The sequence below is a fragment of the Crotalus tigris genome, unplaced genomic scaffold (genome assembly GCF_016545835.1).
Source record: "Crotalus tigris isolate CLP2741 ecotype Arizona unplaced genomic scaffold, ASM1654583v1 scf7180000017903.3850313, whole genome shotgun sequence".
In the NCBI taxonomy this organism is placed as follows: Eukaryota; Metazoa; Chordata; class Lepidosauria; order Squamata; family Viperidae; genus Crotalus; species Crotalus tigris.
Window position 1 is genome coordinate 3,524,005 of NW_024096713.1, and position 20,336 is coordinate 3,544,340.

Genomic DNA, 20,336 nt, shown 5'->3' on the forward strand with positions numbered 1-20,336 from the left:
TGTCACAACAATTCATATAATACTTTATTTTCACAATGCAGAATAAAGCAATTTTCCCTCAGAGACATTTTTCTATTTCTTTCACAATGTGTTCAGTGTATAGTAAACAAAGTCTATAAATAAAGTACAATTATTTTTTCTTTTACCCAGAGTTTTAGAAATCATAAGTAATACCTATGGATGTCATTAAGGCTCTTCACCTTAATAAAGTAGTTGTTTTAGGTCACTGAGTAATATTTAATATATTATTGAAAGTTTTGTAAATACACAGACCTAACCCAACACAAAATAAGTCTCATCTGAGGACCAAAGACGTCATTCCACTAGGCCAGGGGTAGGCAACCTTGGCTCTTTTATGACTCGTCCACGAGTCATAAAAGAGCCAAGGTTGCCTACCCCTGCACTAGGCTAAGGAGATTTTTTTTCTAATTCAAGGAAGTAGATTTCTGCAAGAAGCTTACATGAGTTACAGTAGGGAAGTTCCACAGAAAGTTCAAAGACAGAAAAAAAGCAGTAGAGAAAATACAAATTTTAAAAAAATCTAATCAGGTTTTTGAGGAGTCTTTGGTGCTCTCTGAGTTCGGTTGTTTTCTTGCAGACATTTCATTACCCAAACTACGTAACTTTATTTTTGGTGAGCTGATGTGCACTGATGATATTACCTAGTTTGGGTAATGAAACATCTTCAAGAAAACAACAAAGCTCAGAGATCACCAAGGAGCCCTCATTTCAGCCCCAAGCTACAAATATTCTCCTTTATCAGTCAGATTTTTAATTGAAACATATGCCCATTTTATTAACTATTATTAAATATTCAATTAAAATATGGAGTCCCTCTGAATTGATGAGACTTCCCTGTGACAATTATGTAAAGCAGGAGTTTGTTTCTGGATGAAAGATAAGTATTTCAATATTGAATATGCAAGTGTTCTGGATATAATTGTATAGTTTGAAACTTTAAAAAATGATAGTTCCCCCATTAAAACTGAATAAAGATAGGGTACTTTTACTTCAATAGATGCAAATTTTATGCAAATAAGCTCACAATGCATCAGCTTTACCATCTGTTAGCTTCTTTATTTTTGATACTTAGTACCTAGGATTTCTAGTTAGCATCACTAGATAAGATGGGCATTTTGAACAAATGAAAATGGCTACACGTTTGGGGAAATTCAACTGCAAATAACTTCTGTTGAACTCAGTAGTAGTAGTAGATAGAAGAGCATACACTAAATAATTTTGATCACTATAAATCACTGCAGGGACTATGTGAATTAGAATGTAATGAACATGTTGAAATCTAAATTAGAATATAATGTACAATGGCAAATATCTAAAATAAAAAAGTGAAACCATTTTAATGTATTCCAAAAGTGTTAACCACAAAGTGTTTTAAAAATGACAAATCCATTTCACTACCATCCTTTGTAGTTTTAAAGGTTCACAGCATACAGTAATTGTGATTGCTTGTCAGGATTGGGTTTGATTCTGCACCCCTTGCAAGCACACAGCATAAGCGGTATATAAGTCTCATAAATAAATAAAAAAATAAATAAAGCATGACAAAAGAATGTCTACATGTTATCATTCATGAAGGTAGTGATCCCATGAATCAATTTTCAAATACTTCTCAATTCATGGATAGTTATTTGCCAACAATCCCCAATAATTGCTGTCTTGTGCCAATTTTAAATCGTCTATGGATGGCAAATGTTGGGCATGCACTTTCTGGGTTAATTGCTTGGCTTCATTAGTACTATAAGATTGCTTTTAGGATATGAAACAATGTTATGGAACAATAAAGAAGTCTTTGCTGCGGACTGAACTCTGTGGATATCAAGGTGATGTTATCAATGTCCATTTAAAATGTCCATTATTCCCTTGACATAGAAATCAAATGCAGTTTTGTAAAAAAAAGTTAGTAAAACTTCCCTTCAGATAAACATATAAAGGACTGAATTCTTAATAATAAACTCTAAATTTAGCATTCTTGAATTGCATCTGGAAACACACTGACAACTAACACAGCTCACGAAGCAATGGTGTTATATGTGTCCAATATCTGATACCATTTACCACTTGTGCAGCTGCATGCTCCACCAGTTGAAGTTTCCAAGTGCTCTTCAAAGGCAGTCCCATGTAGAGTAATCAGATAAGAGGAGGTCACAAAAGCATGAATGACTGTCAACACCCAAAGTGTGCAAAGGGCCTACTAGTCAGAGCTGCCACAGGCAGGAGCCAAGGGTCCAAGAAGCATGAGTATGCACTGAGTCTCTTTAGGACAATGCCACTTCATCGATGTAATGGTATATGGGACAAAGGAAGAGATGCAGCTTAAATCAAATAACAAATCTATTTCTACTGCCAACCCAAATCTTATGGCCCATATTTCTCTCTGCGCTTAAATACAGGTGTTACAGATTTTCCCTTGGTAAATAAAATGTTTAGGAACATTTTTCTTTACATTTTTACATGACCAGTTTCTATATGTATTCTACTCTATGGAGTATCCTAGATTTAAATCCTTATGAAATTGCAATATGTAGGTTCTAGCTTTGTTACTTACAGTAAAATAGTAGTTTATTATTGTAATGCTAATTTATAATCTGAACAATAGTTCAAAATTGATACATAAATTACATAAACTATTTTGGCAATAAAATGGCTCTTTTTAAACTGAAAATTAAAATGTGCATGGTATAAAGACTGTAATTAGGAACTACAGTATTACATATTTAAAAGAGTGAAATAAGCAAATCAGTTTCATCAACAGAATCACCAGTCTGTTGATAAGGATCATATTCAAAGTCCTTTTTCTGCATAAGAAACTAGCAATGCAACCCTCCACATTTGAAGAAGGTCCCACTGGGTTCAGTGGTATTTATTTTAAAATAAATAAACACATTGCAAATAGACATTTCTACTTGTATAATACAGAGCAAATATTCTGCAAGTATATATTGCACATATTTAAAAATCTGTTTAGGAAATGCCAGTAACTGGCTATCAGACCCCTGAAAGTTTACTATTTTTGTCACAATATTATTAAATGTTAGTTAGAATTAGTAAAATGTGCTTTCATGATACCCATAAAACTATTTGACAATCGTAAGTATAATTCGCTTGCTAGTAAAAAATTTGAGTTTTCCATTTAACTCTCTGAATTACTCGGCAGTTTTTTTTCAAAAAAAGGTTTGCAATGTCAGATTTCTCTAACTACTTTCCTAGCTCTACAGAAATCTGTCTTTGATGAGTATTGGTAGCTCCCAGGATTCTGCAAGTTACCAATTAAAGGCAAGAAAAAGACAGATAAATTTAGCAAACAAGGAATTTCTTGGTATATCCTTGATTAATTTGTTCTATACAAACTGACATTATGCTCTCCAGTGTAAGAAACCAAAAACAAGCAGTAGAAAAAGCTCATATGCACAAGTAGAATTCACTCAAATGTGATCATCATGATTAAAATTATAGCAGCTCTGGTCTTTCAGGCACATTTATTTTATCCTCAGAACCTTAAAAAACTGATACGTAACAATTAATTTAAACTTTTGTGCTGACTTTAAGAAGATAATGTAAAGAGAGGACTGTTGTGCACCAAAACAGAAAAGGCCCTAAAGCAGTATTCTGAAATTATACTGCTTTTCTAGAATACTAAACTTAGCACAATTCTATTATCATCACAATATGGCAAATACAAAATGTAGTTGCACAGAATCAAGGAAACCAAGGTACAGATAAAAACTTGGTTTTAAAAATGCTCTCTTTCTATATTTTGACAGTTGCTGATGCAGACTACAGTAATTGCCAAAACAAAAAAAAAAGCCACACTTCCTTGGGTAGCATATTAAATAATTCATTTAGCACTATTAGCTAAAATGTAAAGATTATTTTAAAGGAGTGGCTAAAACATATTCGTCTGCAAGGAACAAAAACAAAAAAGGCTCCCCCTCTTTCTAATAGAGGGGAAAGTATTGAAGAATCACAGCATGATCAACCCACTGGCTCTCCCGATTCCAGCATCAAAGATAGTGCATAGATTCAATGTACTGAACAGGGAAACTGCTTGCATTTCATTTTTTCAGGGAAGCTTGGAAGGCTCTTAGTTCTGCCAGATACCACTCTGGTGCTTCTGGCCCATTTTGTCCAGTGGAACTGTCATCATAGCCATAAGCCACTGTTAGTTCTTCATCCTTCTCCACTGCTTGAATTGTGCGAATACATTTAATCAGTCCAAAGCGAGGGTGAACAAACCTAGAAAATAAACAGGCATACAGATTCAGTAAAACAAAGTGAAAAATGCAAGTTATTAATTTCTACATGTGAAACAATAATCACTATGGTATTACATTTACTTTAAGATCTTTTATTCTTACCCACAGGAAATAGTACTAAATCTTATTGTGGGAAAAATAGGAGGAAGGCATGCTGGATATGTTCACCACTTCAAGTTATGTGTAAAAATAATAAAGGAAGGATGCAAATAAGTAACTAAATACAATAAAAATACTTATTCTAGCATAGATTTTTGGGTTTTATTTAAAACAAGATTTCTATGGCTAATTACACCTTGTTTTTAAAAGTCTACCCCATTCCAATGGAAACTTTTATTCAAGAGCTGCAAAAGTTGCAAACTCCTCCAGATACAAGTAACTCAGTTCTCTGGAACCCAATCAAGTGCAATTAACTTATTTGAGTTTAGCATAAATCTCTTCGTGTGTTGTGCTATATAACAACACATTTGCAATGCTAGAATACCCATAATATTTTTTGAGATATCAACCATATAAAAATAATAATGACGTTACACATAGGGGGCCAGGATTAATGCTTGTTTCATTTAAAGGTGTCTATTCTATCAAGCTGGCACTTTTTTTCCAGAAATGTTTTCCTTATTTCCATTTTTAACTAAGGCAATTTGTCATATATATGATTTAGTGTTTGTCCTTACACGTACACATGCACACACATACAGTCACAAAATCAGTGCATTACTGTGTATAATTGTAATAGTTCAAGTCACAAGCAGAAGTTAAATACTTACGAGTCATAAACAGAATTTGGAGTGAATGAATGGTTTGCCTTGTGCCCCAAAGAGGCACAGTATTTGGTTACATGGCTGTAAGGTTCCGGTACATCTATGACTGTTTCATCATCAAGGGATATTGTATTTCCATTCAAAGACCAGTCCCTGCTGTCCACCTGGCATTGAAAACAATACTGCTATGACAAATATTTATTTTTATCAAGTTCAAAATTCACATGCATTTTTTTTTTTTTTGAGTTAGAAAGAACCAGATATATAAACTGTTTGGCAAATGTGCCATATAAGGTAAGAGCTAAGAGAGAGGAAAGGATATTCCACTCCAATATAACTATTCAAGAAAAGTTTTATACTTGCAACCCTGGGTACACATTTTTCACATTTCTCCTTCATTAATTTTACACAAAAGCTGACTTTCTGCATGCGCGCATGTGTGCACGCGCGCTCTCAACTCAGTGTTGACTCAATCTATCTCTTTCTCTCTCAAAAAACACTCTAGCGTAAATTTTTCGTCACTAGAGAACATACAAATTTACTCTTAGTATTTAACAAAATTATATTACAAAATGAAGAAGGATATGGCATTTATTATTGCCAAGGATAAATGCAGTACAGGTAGTCCTCGACTTACAACAGTTCCTTTAGTGACTGTTTGAAGTTAAAATGGCACTGAAAAAAGTGACCTAGGACCATTTTTCACATGTATGAGCAGGGTATCATCCCCATGGTTACATGATTTATGTTTGGATGCTTGACAACTGACTCACATTTATGACGGTTGTAGTGTTATGGGGTGATGTGATCATCTTTTGTAACCTTCTGACAAACAAAGTCAGAGGGGAAACCAGATTCACTTAACAACTGCAGTGATTCAGTTAAGAAATGTGACAAGAAAAGTCATAAAACGGGGCTAAACTCGCTTAACAAATGTCTTATTTAACACCATAAATTTTGGGCTCAGTTGTAGTTGTAAGTCAAAGATACCTGTATAGCTACTAGGAGATCTTTATACATCTGAAATAACAGATGTGAATTAGCACAACAGTTATTAATACAAACAGCATAAACCTACACTCCATCTTTCTATTTAATGAAACATTGCTACCATGAAAATACTACTGAAATATTAATAAGCAATGTGGAAATTGTTTCAGAAGCAGTGAAAAGATTTCTTTGTATTTTACCTCTTGATGTGTAATTCGTATGCCATTGTAAAAAGATAAAACTGTGCCAGCTTCAGCAGCTATTTTAGTAAATAAACCTTCTCCAGCATTGGAAATAAGAGACGCATCAACATAGACCCTAAATTAAAGCAATGAATAAAAATAGTATCTGATCTACAACTTCATACATGTGCATTAAGGTTTCTAGGACAGATCTTATTAGAGCGTACATGAGAATCTAGAAGCGAAGCTCATATTGCTAAGTGTTAAGTTTGGAATATGTCAAAAGAAACAAATAGTTTAAAGTCTTTTAAGGGAAAAGGCTAGGCATTCGTATTATGTTTTAGAAAGATTAAAATTACACATTTCATATTATCTTAAATTCTGAATATCTGTGGATAATTAAAAATGAGTCCCAATATACAATTTATTTCAAAAAATAAATTGTAAATAACCTTTTTTATGTTATTCACAATTGCAATCCTTTGAAATCAGCCTTGGAATTAGTCCTGTTTAATATACAACACATATTTCTGAGTATAATCATATGAATTTATGCTGTAAGGGAACTCTGTGGGGGTAATCAGAAAAACAAATGATAATTATGACTGTAAGATCAAAGTTCCACCCATTTTAATATGTGTTGCATACATGTAAAAAGAGACCAGGCTTGATTGTGTGTTCATGACTGCCATCCTGATTTTAATTCACCTGTGTATGTGTGTGTGTATATGCATACACACACACAAAGACAATATACTCAAAGCAGTAGACAGACTGGAGCCAAAACCAGCTTGTGGAACAACAGACTAGACCAGAGATTCCCAGTTTCTCAGTTTATAACATTCTGAGTATCTTGGTAATTTTTTCATGGTGCTCCTATGCAAAACTGTGAACTACTTCCAGCTAGGAGTTTATGATCCCGTAGCACTATTGTGAATTCACTGGGGTAGCCTTGTGTGGCTCAATGCACAGTTTGAAAAGGATATGACTAGACTAATATCAAATGTGGTAATCTCATTGTTGTCATAAAGGATTAAAATTTGGGCTTGGAAATGAAGTAAATGGACAGTATAGTTGTGTGTAATCTAGTGAAATATTATTTGTAACTATTTGCACGGAAAGACAAAACTATAACAAAACATTCTACCTCTCTGATTCATAACAGTCAGGAAGAAGTGGACTTGTAGAAATGCAGGATGAAGTAGATTTATCAAAACTGTAAACTGGGCCTATAATAAATCAGTACAGAAAATAATATGTAAAATAAAAATGTACCCAGTGTGTTAAGCAAATTTAATATTTTAAAAAACACCGCTATTTTACGATCAATTAATACAGAATTTTGTACATACATTTCGATTTTCTTCCCAACTTTAAGTAGTTCTATAGGAGTTTAGCTTCACCCCAAAATAATGCTTCTTGACTAATTGCAAATCAGTTCTGAATGAGGTCTATTTGCATATGCTAGGTATACAAATGGATCACTTTTTAAGTGTGCTTTAATCTTAAATAGTATTTTTGCATGCCTCTTAAAAACTTAAAAATTACACATTATACAAACGGCTAAAAATATTAAGTGTCTAAAATTGATTAGGAAATATTTTCCTTGGTAACCCAATTCTAAAAATGGATCTGTTCCTGAATGCCATCACTTTAGAGAGTTGCAATATACCTACTGTCAAAGTATACAGTAAATCATAATCTAAATTTTGTTCCAAAGGAGTAAGCAGCAGCCACCATATTACATCTAATTCTTTTCAAAAAACAAATTATGTTTCTTCATGTTTTTATTTATTAAATATATATGCCACCATCTCACTATTTTAGCCTGTTATATAACTGGCTCCTTGAAAAAAAAACATCAAATAGCTTTGGATGAGGCATAAACAATGGGTACTATCTAACAAAATGAAATTCAGTGGTGAAAAAAGTAAGGTTCTACATTTAGGCAAGAAAAACCAAATGCACAGGTATAGTATATAGGTGATACCTTGCTCAATAGTAGCAACTGTGAGAGGGATCTGGGAGTCCTAGTGGACAATCATTTAAATGTGAGCTGGCAGTGTGCTGCAGCTGCCAAAAAAGCTAACACAGTGCTAGGCTGCATTAACAGAGGGATAGAATCAAGATCACATGAAGTGTTAATACCACTCTACAATGCCTTGGTAAGGCCACACTTGGAATACTGCATCCAGTTTCGGTCACCATGATGTAAAAAAGATGTTGAGACTCTAGAAAGAGTACAGAGAAGAGCAACAAAGATGATGAGGGGACTGGAGGCTAAAGCATATAAACAATGGCTGCTGGAATTGAGTATGTCTAGTTCAGTGTTTCTCAACCTTGACGGCTTGAAGATGAGTGGACTTCAACTCCCAGAATTCTTCAACCAGCCATGCTGGCTGGGGAATTCTGGGAGTTGAAGTCCACCCATCTTCAAACCGTCAAGTTGAGAAACACTGGTCTAGTTTAATGAAGAGAAGGACGAGGGGGGACATGATAGCAGTGTTCCAGTTTCTCAGGGGCTGCCACAAAGAAGAGGGAATCAAGCTATTCTCCAAAGCACCTGAAGGCAAGACAAGAAGCAATGGATGGAAACTAACCAAAGAGAGAAGCAACCTAGAACTAAGGAGAAATTTTCTGACAGTTAGAACAATTAAACAACCTGCCTCCAGAAGCTGTGAATGCTCCAACACTGGAAATTTTTAAGAAAAGACTGGACGGCCATTTGTCTGAAATGCTATAGCAGTGGTGGCGAACCTATGGCACAGGTGCCAGAGGCGGCACTCAGAGCCCTCTCTGTGGGCATACGTTCCATTGCCCCAGTCCTAGGCCTTCAGCTGGGTTTTATAAAACCTTTTCGCTTTAGGCCTCCACTGCCATGTGCAAAAAAAAAAAAAAAAAAGGTTCAATCAATCAGTCAATTTCAACTTCTCTTCTTGCAAAGTTGGAATTGATTGAACTTTTTAGTCCCACCCAGTCTGCCGTTACCACCACAGCCACGCCCAGCCAATGGGCACGCCCAGCCAATGGGCCACACCCAGCCAATGGGCCACACCCACCCGACATCCAACGATGCATAAGTGGTTTTGGGTTGCAGTTTGGGCACTCGGTCTCTAAAAGGTTCGCCATTACTGTGCCATAGAGTTTCCTGCCTGAGCAGGGGGTTGGACTAGATGACCTCCAAAGTCCCTTCCAACGTTATTATTATTATTATAAACTGACTTAAAGTAACCCCTTGATAGTAGCAATATTCACTGCCTCTAAAAGCACAAGATTTTTCTCTTTTTTTCCATTATTTTTTGCTCTGTTGCTTCCAGCTACTATGCACTAGACAGACAGAATTAGAGCAAAGGAGTTTATAATTTGTAATTCAACAACAGTACTCTCAGAAAGGGCTCAAGAAAGGGCTGCTAGATAGGAAGTCGACACAGTGCTTGGTAGGCCTCAGAAAATAGACAAAGTTTAGAAGAGCAACTGGAAATTAAAAAGGGGTGACAAATACTGTTGTATTTCTTGACCTGAAATGAGACTATAGATTACAATATTTATATTTATTTTGTCTGCTGTCCATGTAAAATTAAATTCATCCACTTGACTGAAAAAAGAAACACAGAGGAACAGTAATTATATATGGTTCTAAGAATCTTTTTTTTCCTTTGTATATTCAGCTGTTGTAAATGGAGATCTGTATTCAAAATATAAAAAGCCAACCTAACTATTAACATCAAATATAGGTTCACATTGCTACATTATTTGGTAAAACACATAGAATTAGCTATTGGAAGAATTTGGCCCTAAAGGCAATATATATTGTAAATACAGTACTTTAATAAAGTAGTCAAATCTTTAAGAGGTCCTAGACATTCACACATTATGAGATATAATATAGTACATTAGTGACAACTTACTGCCTGGCACAATATCAAATTGTAGTTTTTCTTCCTCTGCCAGTATAACCTTTGCCAGTCTTGCTTCTATCATTTCACCATCTATGAAGTGTCCATAATATGCCGTCTTTCCATCAGGGTACACATAGGCCAGCTTTTCTCCAGTCATCTCTCCTTCTTCATTAACTTCTCCAGCCAGAAACCCACCATCCTGAAAACGAACAGCAAAAGCATTTCCAAAAATTAAGGGAAAATGTTGTGTGCTATTTTTTTTTAATTTAATTAAGATTATTATTAACCAAAATCTTTAGTCTCAATATTGAGATGAGGGGTTCTCAAACTTTTTCAACCAAAAGTTAAAAAGTTAAATTAAATTCCCAGTACCCTGATGGAAAGGCAAAACTCTGGGGTTAGACAACTGACTTTGTTTGACTGATTTTTTAAAAATTGTCCTCTCACAGAATCTTAGACTTCCAGGGAACAAAGTGTGAAAAATTCTGATCTGGACAATAAAAGTGCCAGTTAGAACTTTATTCTTTCATTTCCTATTATTTCATTTACTCTGACTTTTGCACCTCTCCACTCACTATTTCAGTCCTATTAATGTTAAATGCTGGGTCTGTAAAGATGAAGGTATTTATTTAAAAGCATACTGTATACATTTAAAATTTAAACGGTAGAATCTAAGGAAAAAGAAAGCCCTCTCACAAGGTATTCACAAACTGTCTACCTGTAATGGAAAATTATTTGAGTGACAGGTTCCATTTACAAAATAAATTACAAAATAATCATTTTTACTGTGTTCTGCTTCCAAACCAACAGCTCAACCCTAACACATTCTAACAAAGCTAAGTCACCACTGAGTTTGGAAAATACGCTGTATCCAAATTTCAGGGAGATTATGACTGAAAGGGTGGGTTAAAATACAAAGGACTATATTTTTGCTCTCATTGGATTTCATATGTTGTCAATTAGAACAGATCTAACTCTATGACTAGCCTTTATTAGCAATTTTGTCATTTGAATGCAATGTAACTCAGCTCTTCCCTTTTCCCAGTTTTTCTCTATCTTTCTTTATTCTCTATTTTGAGCTCAATATATCTTAACCAACAGAACAATTCTGCTGGTGGGTTTATTTGGGTTTTCAAAAGAAAGTTTTGATAGCTCGTAATTTTAAAATCTTTCAATAAAGTATTAAAAAATAGTTCTGTCAACTTTCAGAAGACAGAAAGTTCTTTCCATAGGCAAAAATGTTATGTGCTTCATCCTGTGCTTCTCAGCTAGCATAACTTGGAGAAAGGATTATCATGCTGCATTTGAGTTCATTAATTTTGCCAAACATGAGGAGCCGAGGTGGCGCAGCAGTTAGAGTGCAGTACTGCAGGCCACTTTAGCTGACTGTGTTCAGCATGTCAGCGGTTCAAATCTCACCGGCTCAAGGTTGACTCAGCCTTCCATCCTTCCGGGGTAGGTAAAATGAGGACCCAGATTGTTGGGGGCAATGTAAATATACATTGCTTACTGGTGTACACCGCTTAGAGAGTGCTTGCACTTAAAGCGGTATATAAGTCTCATAAATAAATAAATAAACATTCATTCAGCTTTTTCCAAGTTGGCAATCTTCAGATATCATGCAACTGCTATTCCCGTGTTGACAAGTAAATTGAAGAACTATAGTTCTCACTAGATTTAAAGCAGGCATGTCAAACTCACGATGTCATGTGACATTATGCGACATATCATGACTTTTCCCCCATTGCCAACATTGGCGTGGGTGATGTTTTGCCATGATGCATCTGGCCCGTGGGCCGGCAGTTTGACATGCCGACAGTTTGACATGCCTGCTTTTCTGCATTTAAACTTTGTATTGCTATGAACAACTGTATTCAACTATGCTCATTTATTTTTCTTAATTTTTTGATCTTCTTTCTTGTTTTATTTATATACTTATAGTATACATGTATACTTGTACAATTTATATTATGCTGTAAACTTCCATTAGTCAGTCCAGATTTGGCAATACTGTATACAACTGCAATAAAATAAGATATTCATTTGCATTCTTCATAGTGGAGAATATTGCATATAAAATACTTTAGTAATATGGTTCTTTGCTAGTTATGGCTGCAAAGCAAGATATATTTTTTCTTACTTTCCTAGGGACAATTCAGAACTGAGTGCAAAGGGCTATTATTCAGTCTTCTTCCATAGCTTAACATTGCCTTCAAATCTATTTTGAGAGAAGACAGGAAAAGTATGCTATCTATAGGAATCCAATAGCATGCTTTGTTCTTCAAGTTACATAACTGAGAACATTTTGTTACCAGTGGAGGGAATAGAGCCATTCATTCATTCATGAAAACAACAGCAATTCTGCTGTAATTATTCTATATCAAAATTGATTAAGATTGTCTCAAAAGTATTTATTAAAACCTTTATCCAAGCCACACCAGATAGTTCATGCATTTGTTCATGTGCACAAAATTGACACATGGCAACAAACAGTTTATGTTGTGTTACTTGCAACACAACCTGGAGCCACTCTATAAAGTGGCTAAGGTGGAACTTTTCTGCATTTAAACTTTGTATTGCTATGAACAACTGTATTCAACTATGCTCATTTATTTTTCTTATTTTTTGATCTTCTTTCTTGTTTTATTTATATACTTATAGTATACATGTATACTTGTACAATTTATATTATGCTGTAAACTTCCATTAGTCAGTCCAGATTTGGCAATACTGTACACAACTGCAATAAAATAAGATATTCATTTGCATCCAAACTGTAACAAGCTATCTCCATTTAGCTGTGAAGAAGTGAACAAAATAACTAAAACAGCACTGTATTGCTGTGTAACAATTTCTGCCACTTTTGTAATGCATTTTACATCACATATATGTACTAAAGAGATGAAGCCTGCACTGTGTTGATGTGAAGCTCTCCCTTGAACCCTGCAGATTCCTTGGTATAACTGTTAATGTTACATGCTGAAATATATGAGAAAATAATCCAACTTACTGAATAGTAAATCCAACCAAATCCATGCCGAATATTATCTTTGTATTGCCCTTTGAAGACCAATCGTCCATCAGCATCATATTCCTGAGCTGGCCCATTCAGTTCACCATCAATGTAAGTCCCATGAAGTGTGCCTCCATCCTCATAGGTGTATATTCCCTGGCCTTGCAGACTATCATCAACATAAAAGCCTTCTAGAGTGCTAGCAAAGAAAAAAAGGATAGTGTAGAAATGATTGTTATTTTATCACTTTTACAGAGAAAAAAATTAAGACCCTTCCTAATTTGTTTAAGATCTGTTTACTAAATGTGTCCTCCTTTTAAACAGAAGTTCTTCATATTTGCTTTAAAGACCTTGCTGTTTGTACTTGAGATGGGTAATAAAGTGAGTGATCTCAAGAAAGATGGACTACTTAGTGCTTGTACCACAGTTCTGCGATATTACTCCTTTAGAGTTTTTTTTTTTCTTTCTTCTTTGGCTTCCTTTCAGTATAATTTGAAAACCTGTCCTATCGGACAGACTATTCCTGTCCAACATTTTTTTATGATCAATTTATTTCTGTTTTTTTTTGTGATGTAAATCACAGCTTTAGTTTATTTAAAGAAGGTTTTTAAAAACCTGCCTTGTTTTTTTGATAAACTTTATATAGTGAAGAGTGATACTTTGTAATATGTCTTATACATTGTAACCTTATGATATAGCTATTGCTCTTTTCCATTTAAAGAAATAGTCAATTATTGCAAAGTTGTGGCAAAGAGGAAAGTGACTGAGTTCTAGTTCCATTTTCACACTTTGGGTTAAGGAGCTTAAAGAGACAATGATATTTGTGGCTTCAAATTGTATACACACTATAAAGGCATCGAAATGACTTCACAGAAAAGAACATGAACTAAAGAACTTAGAGAAGATCAAGAACATGTCTACTATTTATAACTTATTTTTGGTAAGAACTTAATTATTTTTGTTCCATATAATATAGAACAGAAGTCAAAGAATGCAGGACCAATCATAAGTTCTACAGCACAAGTAATTTGTTACTTCACTTTATCAATGATTATCCCACCATTATAAAGTATTATCCTATAATTTTTTAAAAGAACATTAATATTTAAAATAAATAAATAAATAACAGTATAAAGCCAATGGAGCTTGTAACATGTCATTGTAACTTGATTGTATTTTTTTAAAAATAAACCCAGCAAATAAATAGTCAGGTAGTTCTTGATTCAAGACCACAATTTGGACCAGAATTTTCAATGTTAAGCAAAGCAATTGTTAAGTGAGTTATGCCCAATTTTATGCCCAATTTTTTATGATTGTTAAGTGAATCACTGCAGTTAAGTGAATCACAGGATCATTAAGCAAATTTGGCTTCACTCATTGACTTCGCTTGTTGGAAGCTGGTCGGACAGGTTGCAAATGGGATGATGCAACCCTCATAAATATATACCAATCGCCTTGAATGTCATCATCTGACCATCCAGATGTTGCAATGGTTGTAAGTACCTGTTGTACTTTGTACAGATTTTTCAGCGCTGTTGTAATGTTGAACAGTCACTAAATGAATGGTTGTAAGTCAAGGACTATCTATAACATCCTAAATCATACTGTTGATTTATTTATTTCATAGATCAACATGTTTTATGTTTCCAAACACTGTGGTTTAGAAATCATAGGTACTAGTTCAATATGTTATGCCTACCCACTAATTTTGGTACATCATATATTTGTGTCTAAAACACTATGGCTAAATATGAATTCAGAATCCAGTAAAAGAACTCATAAACACTGTGATGTCTACCTTCCATCAAAGAAGAAGAATTTTCCATGACCATTCTTTTCTCCATGCACAAAGTTCCCTTCAAATCTGTCTGTGGAAGAATATGTGACTATACAAAACCCATGGGGCATATCGTCATCATCAAGTGTTCCTAAAAAATAACAATAAAAAACTATTTTGAAAACCAGTGGGACTCACACAAGCAATCTGTTCTTACAAGAAACAGCATTGGACATGATTTTATCCAGCCCAACTAACTCAAATTCCTCTAGCACATTGCCCTTATACTACTTGAGTATTTATAAATTCAGTAGAAATATAGTATTTATCCACTTAAATTATTATTTAAGACACTGATAAATACATCTCTGTCCTGTTTCAGAATCTGATATAAGTTCTGAGCGAAGAATGAAATAATAGCATAAGGGCCAAATGACCAGCATTCTGCAAAATTGGTATTATGGGAGAGATTGCATTCTATTAAGGAAATCTATGCATGTAGAAATGTAGCTATCAGACAAGTGCTACTGACCTAGTTCATTGATGTAAAATGACTCTTATGCCAAGCAAATGAAATAACTCAGACACACTCCCAATAAACCATGGGTGATATATTTGAAAACTTCGTTATTTTATATCTGCATGTTCCCAACAAGTCTGTATCCCATGAATAAACCTGCACATTTTTGATATATGAAGTAGACAAGTGAAAACATTTTGAAGCATGACACAGTGAGATAAATAAATATGACCAAACCAGATGAGTCAACACAATTCAGAGTTTATTTCATTATATCCCAAATTTATACAGGACATCATTTTGACAGCAGGAATGTTGCAGCAAATTTAATGCATACTGTACCAAATTTGTATGGAGTCATAGGTTTTATTTTATTCCATTCTCTACAGATCTAGACATACAAGGACAGATTTTGATTTGTACGTAGATCTATTTTATCATAAAATTCAATGGAGAAATGCCAATATCTTGTTATCAGGAGCAAGTCTGACATACTGACCTTTTCAGACAGTCAATTCAGCCCCAATACTGGATATTACTAAATGAAGAGCAATGTTCTACTCATATATGAAAGTTCCCATCTTAACAAAAGTATCCTACATGAAATAAAATTTATCCAGTTTTCTGAAAATATTTATGATAATCCAAAGAGCTTCAGGATTGAAAAGTCTACAACAAAAACATTTTATGAGTCTTGTTTTAATAAAGCCATAAACTTGTTTTCTTAGTCAAACAGACAACTCATTAAAGAACAATTGATTTTTATGATACAGACTTTTAGAATCTGTCATGCTAATATCTTGAGCACTTCATTTCTAAAAATAATACAAAATAAAATTAGGCCATTGGATTCAAAACTGTCCTGAAGCATCATTTTTCTTAATCTTTATACTTAAGATTTGCTGTATTGCAGAATCTAAAGGGAAAAGGCAATATAACTCCATTCTGTACATTATCAAAAAAGCTTTTATGATTTAAGAGTACAGAGTTTCTCCTCCTAGCCTTTAATTTTGGAGATTTAATTTTATATTAAATAAATCTGCTTCCAGGGTGCCTGATAAAGGCTGCTACTTCTGTGCTGACATGTTAGGACACGGCATCTATGTTCCCTTTACTACAAGCGTATAATCTTGCAGAATATGCTCTCTCCACATCCAGTCATGTAACAATCTCATCTTGTAAGACATACTTTATGCACATCAAGTACTTGTGCTGGACATGCCCAGACACATAACATACCTCCTCCTGAAGGAAGTACATGCCTGAAGTCATTGGAAGGGTCTCTGCTCAGTTGCAGACTATAAATAAATATTCTGCACATAGGTGTTTTCATTTTTATTATCATTTTATCCAAAAAGGCTGAAAATAGGGCTTGCTCACTAAATTTATTTCTTCATTGCTTGCTGGAGGATTGTAAAAATATATGTATGGATTTCAAAAAACAGGCTATGGCTTTAACAATTCTTTTTTCTTCCATTTAAGGTGTGGATTTAAAAAAATCCTGGAAACTTAAAAAAAACTGTTTGGGCCATATTTAGGCTAATTATTAACTTTAAGGTTGGCAATTCCTGATGGAATTAAAAAATGCATCAATACTAGTAGGTTTATGATTTCATAACATATGGATTTGACGTGACGTTATTTATTAAAACTGCTGATAACTGCATTATATGTTACCATATACTTACTAATTATAGTATACTTATAGCACTTATAATTACTTACCTAATATAAGCTAGAGTGTGTTCATAGATGATTGAATACAGTAAACAGTGATGTGTCCTAATGAATCATAGTGAGAATCAAAGTTTAGATCAAGTTTTCAGTTACACAGAATTAGTAAAATATTTCTTCTAGCGATGTCTAGTTTGTTTTTTTCTCTTCAATTTATGTGCCATTTTTTTACAGATTACACACAGATGAACCTAACTGATTTTAAAGTGTAGTCCCACATTAGAATATTGTACTCAATTAGATTTAACTTTTCCTTGCCTTGAAGGAAAAAATGTTTAGTACTATTGTGGATCTAAGTTAGGGGTGTCAAACTGGTGGCCTCTGGGCCGGATGCATCACACGCAGGCCACACCCACCCCAGCTCCGCAAAGGCAAAAACCCATCACAATATGTCACATGACATGATCCAGTTTGATACCCGTAATCTAAGTCAACACATAAAAAAATCCAGTCCACAATGATGCTCACAAACCCTTAAATTGTATGCAGCTAGGAATAGAATTCCATATTTAATGAATTTACTTAAAATACATTTCATGTTTTAAATATAGTCACTATAAATATTAAGTCCGCAATTAAACATAATTTATATTAGTTCAAAAAGCAGAACCTGCCATTGACAATACAATTATTGTTTCCAAATTATATGGTTCCAGGATTGTAATGTAGTTATTATTCTACAGATCAGAATTAATCAATTTGACATGTGCCACTTCTAAAAATCTTGCTAGAAACTTCCAGTAGTAACAAATTCCAGTACCTTAGGAATTTTTTTAAGACCAAATCTTCACTTTAACATCTCCAAATACTATACATTTTAATATTTTTCATCAGAAATATACATTCACATTAAAAATTGCTGGAGAAAAGTTTGTGGGGCGTGGAGTTCAATGCTGTATCTCCAAACAACAATAATGCAGGAAATTAAAGCAGTTCAGTAGATTTGCAGTTTTAGTCACATTTTAGCCACAAGAATTTTCCAATTTATTCAAGCAATAACGAAATGTTATTTGGAGAAGTAATTATGAGAAGTTTTTCTCACAGACTTCATGGTCCCTGAAAACATTTTTGACAATACGATTATTCTGAACCTCTTAAGGGCAGTGCAGAGAGAAACTAAGGCACAAAGGTGCAAACAATATGTTTTTAAAACCCGTCGGAGAGTCTAAGACCTTTTTGGTCTCTTAACTGCCGAATTTATTAATCTGGAGCGGAAAGTGCCAGATGGTAGCGGAACTTCCAGCGAGCAGATTTCAGGCTAACTCTGCGAAGCACGCCTTAAGCGCACGGAAACATTTCTACACTCCCATCCACGCCAGGCTTCTGCCCGGGAAAACAAAGACAAAAGCTTGCAGTAACTCTGGAGCGCGATCGTCCCTGCGGACGGAAGCAGCGATCCCTTTGAGGTTTATTGAAGAGGAGAAGGTTGTTCTTCACCCCCAAGCGACTTTTCCCCGAAGTGTAGTCCAGGCTGTGCCACGCGCCCCAAATCAACTTTTAGATACCGACTCCCACAAGAAGGAAAACTTTCGGTGTGCTTTTTTGCCCGTCAAAGCGCACCCCAACGGGGGACCCCGCTCCCTCCCGGAAAGCTACAAGGCGTAAAGAACAGGCCCCAACGCTTACTCCCGCAATTCCCAGCGGAGGAGAAGCTCTTCCATTTTCGCCACGTGGAGATGCGCAGAGCTTTGGGGCCAGAAAAACTCTCAGGCTGTCCCCGCCTCGGGCTGCGAACTTCCCCCAACCCGGCGCCCGCGAGCGATTCGCCTAACTCCTCCCTCCCTGGCTTATGCCCTGGCGACGCATTTACCCTCGACGGTCTCTTCCAGCGTCTCCTCGTCACTATCCATAGCTCAGCCCGCCGAGCGCAAATTAGTCCGCCTGCTCGGCCGCAGCGCCTTGCTTTGGGTAGGTGTGCCCTGGAGCCAGTCACGCTTCCGCCTCGTCCAGCCTGAGGAGACCCGCCCGGTTCACCCGCTCTCCCCTCGAAGCTCGCTTTGCCCGAGGGCCTGGGCCACTCGCACGCTGGCTTCTCCGCGCTTTGTTATAGAGCAGCTGATCCGCTGACATCACCCTGGGATGGGGCTCTTCCCTGACTGACAGCTCCTCGCGCAGCCCCGAAAGCGGAAGCTCCCTACCGAGGTCGTGGCTGCCCTTGAGTCCCAACGCCGCCCCGCCGGGCAACGTTGCTTTCCCGGTGCCGGTGCGCTTGTCAGGGCCTATTTCGGGGGCGAGGACAACTCTGATCTCTGGTCCACTGCTTGTACGCCTTGTGGACTTCCATGAACCGCATAGATATGACGAATAACTCCCTGGCTCCCAATGCAATAAATAAATAAGTGAACCCCATTCTCTTTGTGTGCGTGTGTGTACGTGCGCGTGTGTGTACGTGCGCGTGTGTGTGTGTGTGTGCTGCGAGCTGGGAAACTAAGGTTTACCGATATAATCTCTGATATTACCCCCCCACCTTCCAAACCCTTCTCTTCTGTAAGGACATTTAACAATGCTGGTGAAGTTTAAATGCAAGTTAGGTAGGATTTTTTTTATACTTGCAGCAGGTGTCCTGGCTATTAATTTGTACATAAATATGTAAATAGTAATCTAAGAACTTTGATGGTAAGCCTTAAAATTCAATTTTAGCAGAGAGAAAAATAAACTGTTGTACAATCATTGTACTATAAAATTTGTTAGGAAATAACACTATAAGAGTGCCAACATATGTATTTAATGTCTTTACTAATTTCTAAAATCATGTATTCCTAAAAACAGAATGAAATCTAAAATTCAACATGTTTACCCATAATTTATTTAATTATCCATTGGTCTTGATTCATATGACAAACCGAACTATAAATTAAGTACACTGGACAGATTTACATATGATAGTACAGTGGTGGCGAACCTATGGCACGCGTGCCAGAGGCGGCACTCAGAACCCTCTCTGTGGGCACGCGTGCCATGCCCCGGAGATGGCAACCGTCCCTCTTCAACCAGCCGCCCGCTAACTCGCTGAGGTCCCACGTGGCTGGATGCATCCCGGCACGGCTGGTCCACTGCATCGCCTCCTCAGCTGTTGGCCAGCCATCCATGTCAGAGGCGGCTTCTTTGAACTGCTGGTGGCAGACTGCAGAGCCCCAAAGTGCACCGGTTGAGGGGACAGCAGGCTGTGGCTGCTGACGGACA

General features: G+C 36.0%; 1 protein-coding gene across 5 annotated transcripts; it reads right to left on the reverse strand.

Annotated features, from left to right (window-relative positions):
• On the reverse strand, positions 1 to 19,472 carry SETD7 (SET domain containing 7, histone lysine methyltransferase). 5 transcript variants are annotated; one of them, XM_039344414.1, is made up of 10 exons: positions 18,964 to 19,265; positions 17,145 to 17,201; positions 15,432 to 15,575; positions 14,921 to 15,050; positions 13,120 to 13,321; positions 10,119 to 10,308; positions 7,358 to 7,439; positions 6,229 to 6,346; positions 5,045 to 5,202; positions 1 to 4,254 (listed from the first exon to the last, which is right to left on the reverse strand). In XM_039344414.1, the coding sequence occupies exons 4-10, from the start codon at positions 15,028 to 15,030 to the stop codon at positions 4,074 to 4,076; spliced, it is 1,041 nt and encodes a 346-aa protein (XP_039200348.1). In that variant the 5' UTR covers positions 15,031 to 15,050; positions 15,432 to 15,575; positions 17,145 to 17,201; positions 18,964 to 19,265; the 3' UTR covers positions 1 to 4,073. The 5 variants fall into 5 exon arrangements, with proteins under 5 accessions (XP_039200348.1, XP_039200350.1, XP_039200346.1 ...); XM_039344416.1 differs by lacking the exons at positions 15,432 to 15,575; positions 18,964 to 19,265 and adding an exon at positions 19,292 to 19,472; XM_039344412.1 differs by lacking the exon at positions 15,432 to 15,575.
• Between the last annotated feature and the right edge of the window lie 864 nt (positions 19,473 to 20,336).

Bases quoted from the DNA above. Each gene is read 5' to 3' on its own strand.
- SETD7 (XM_039344411.1), bottom strand. From the start codon at position 19,003: ATGGATAGTGACGAGGAGACGCTGGAAGAGACCGTCGAGG. The intron at 15,051-18,963 runs GTAAATGCGTCG...GTTATTTTTTAG, and splicing joins GCTGGAAGAGACCGTCGAGG to GAACACTTGATGATGACGAT. The intron at 7,440-10,118 runs GTAAGTTGTCAC...GATTTATTATAG, and splicing joins ATTTGATATTGTGCCAGGCA to GCCCAGTTTACAGTTTTGAT.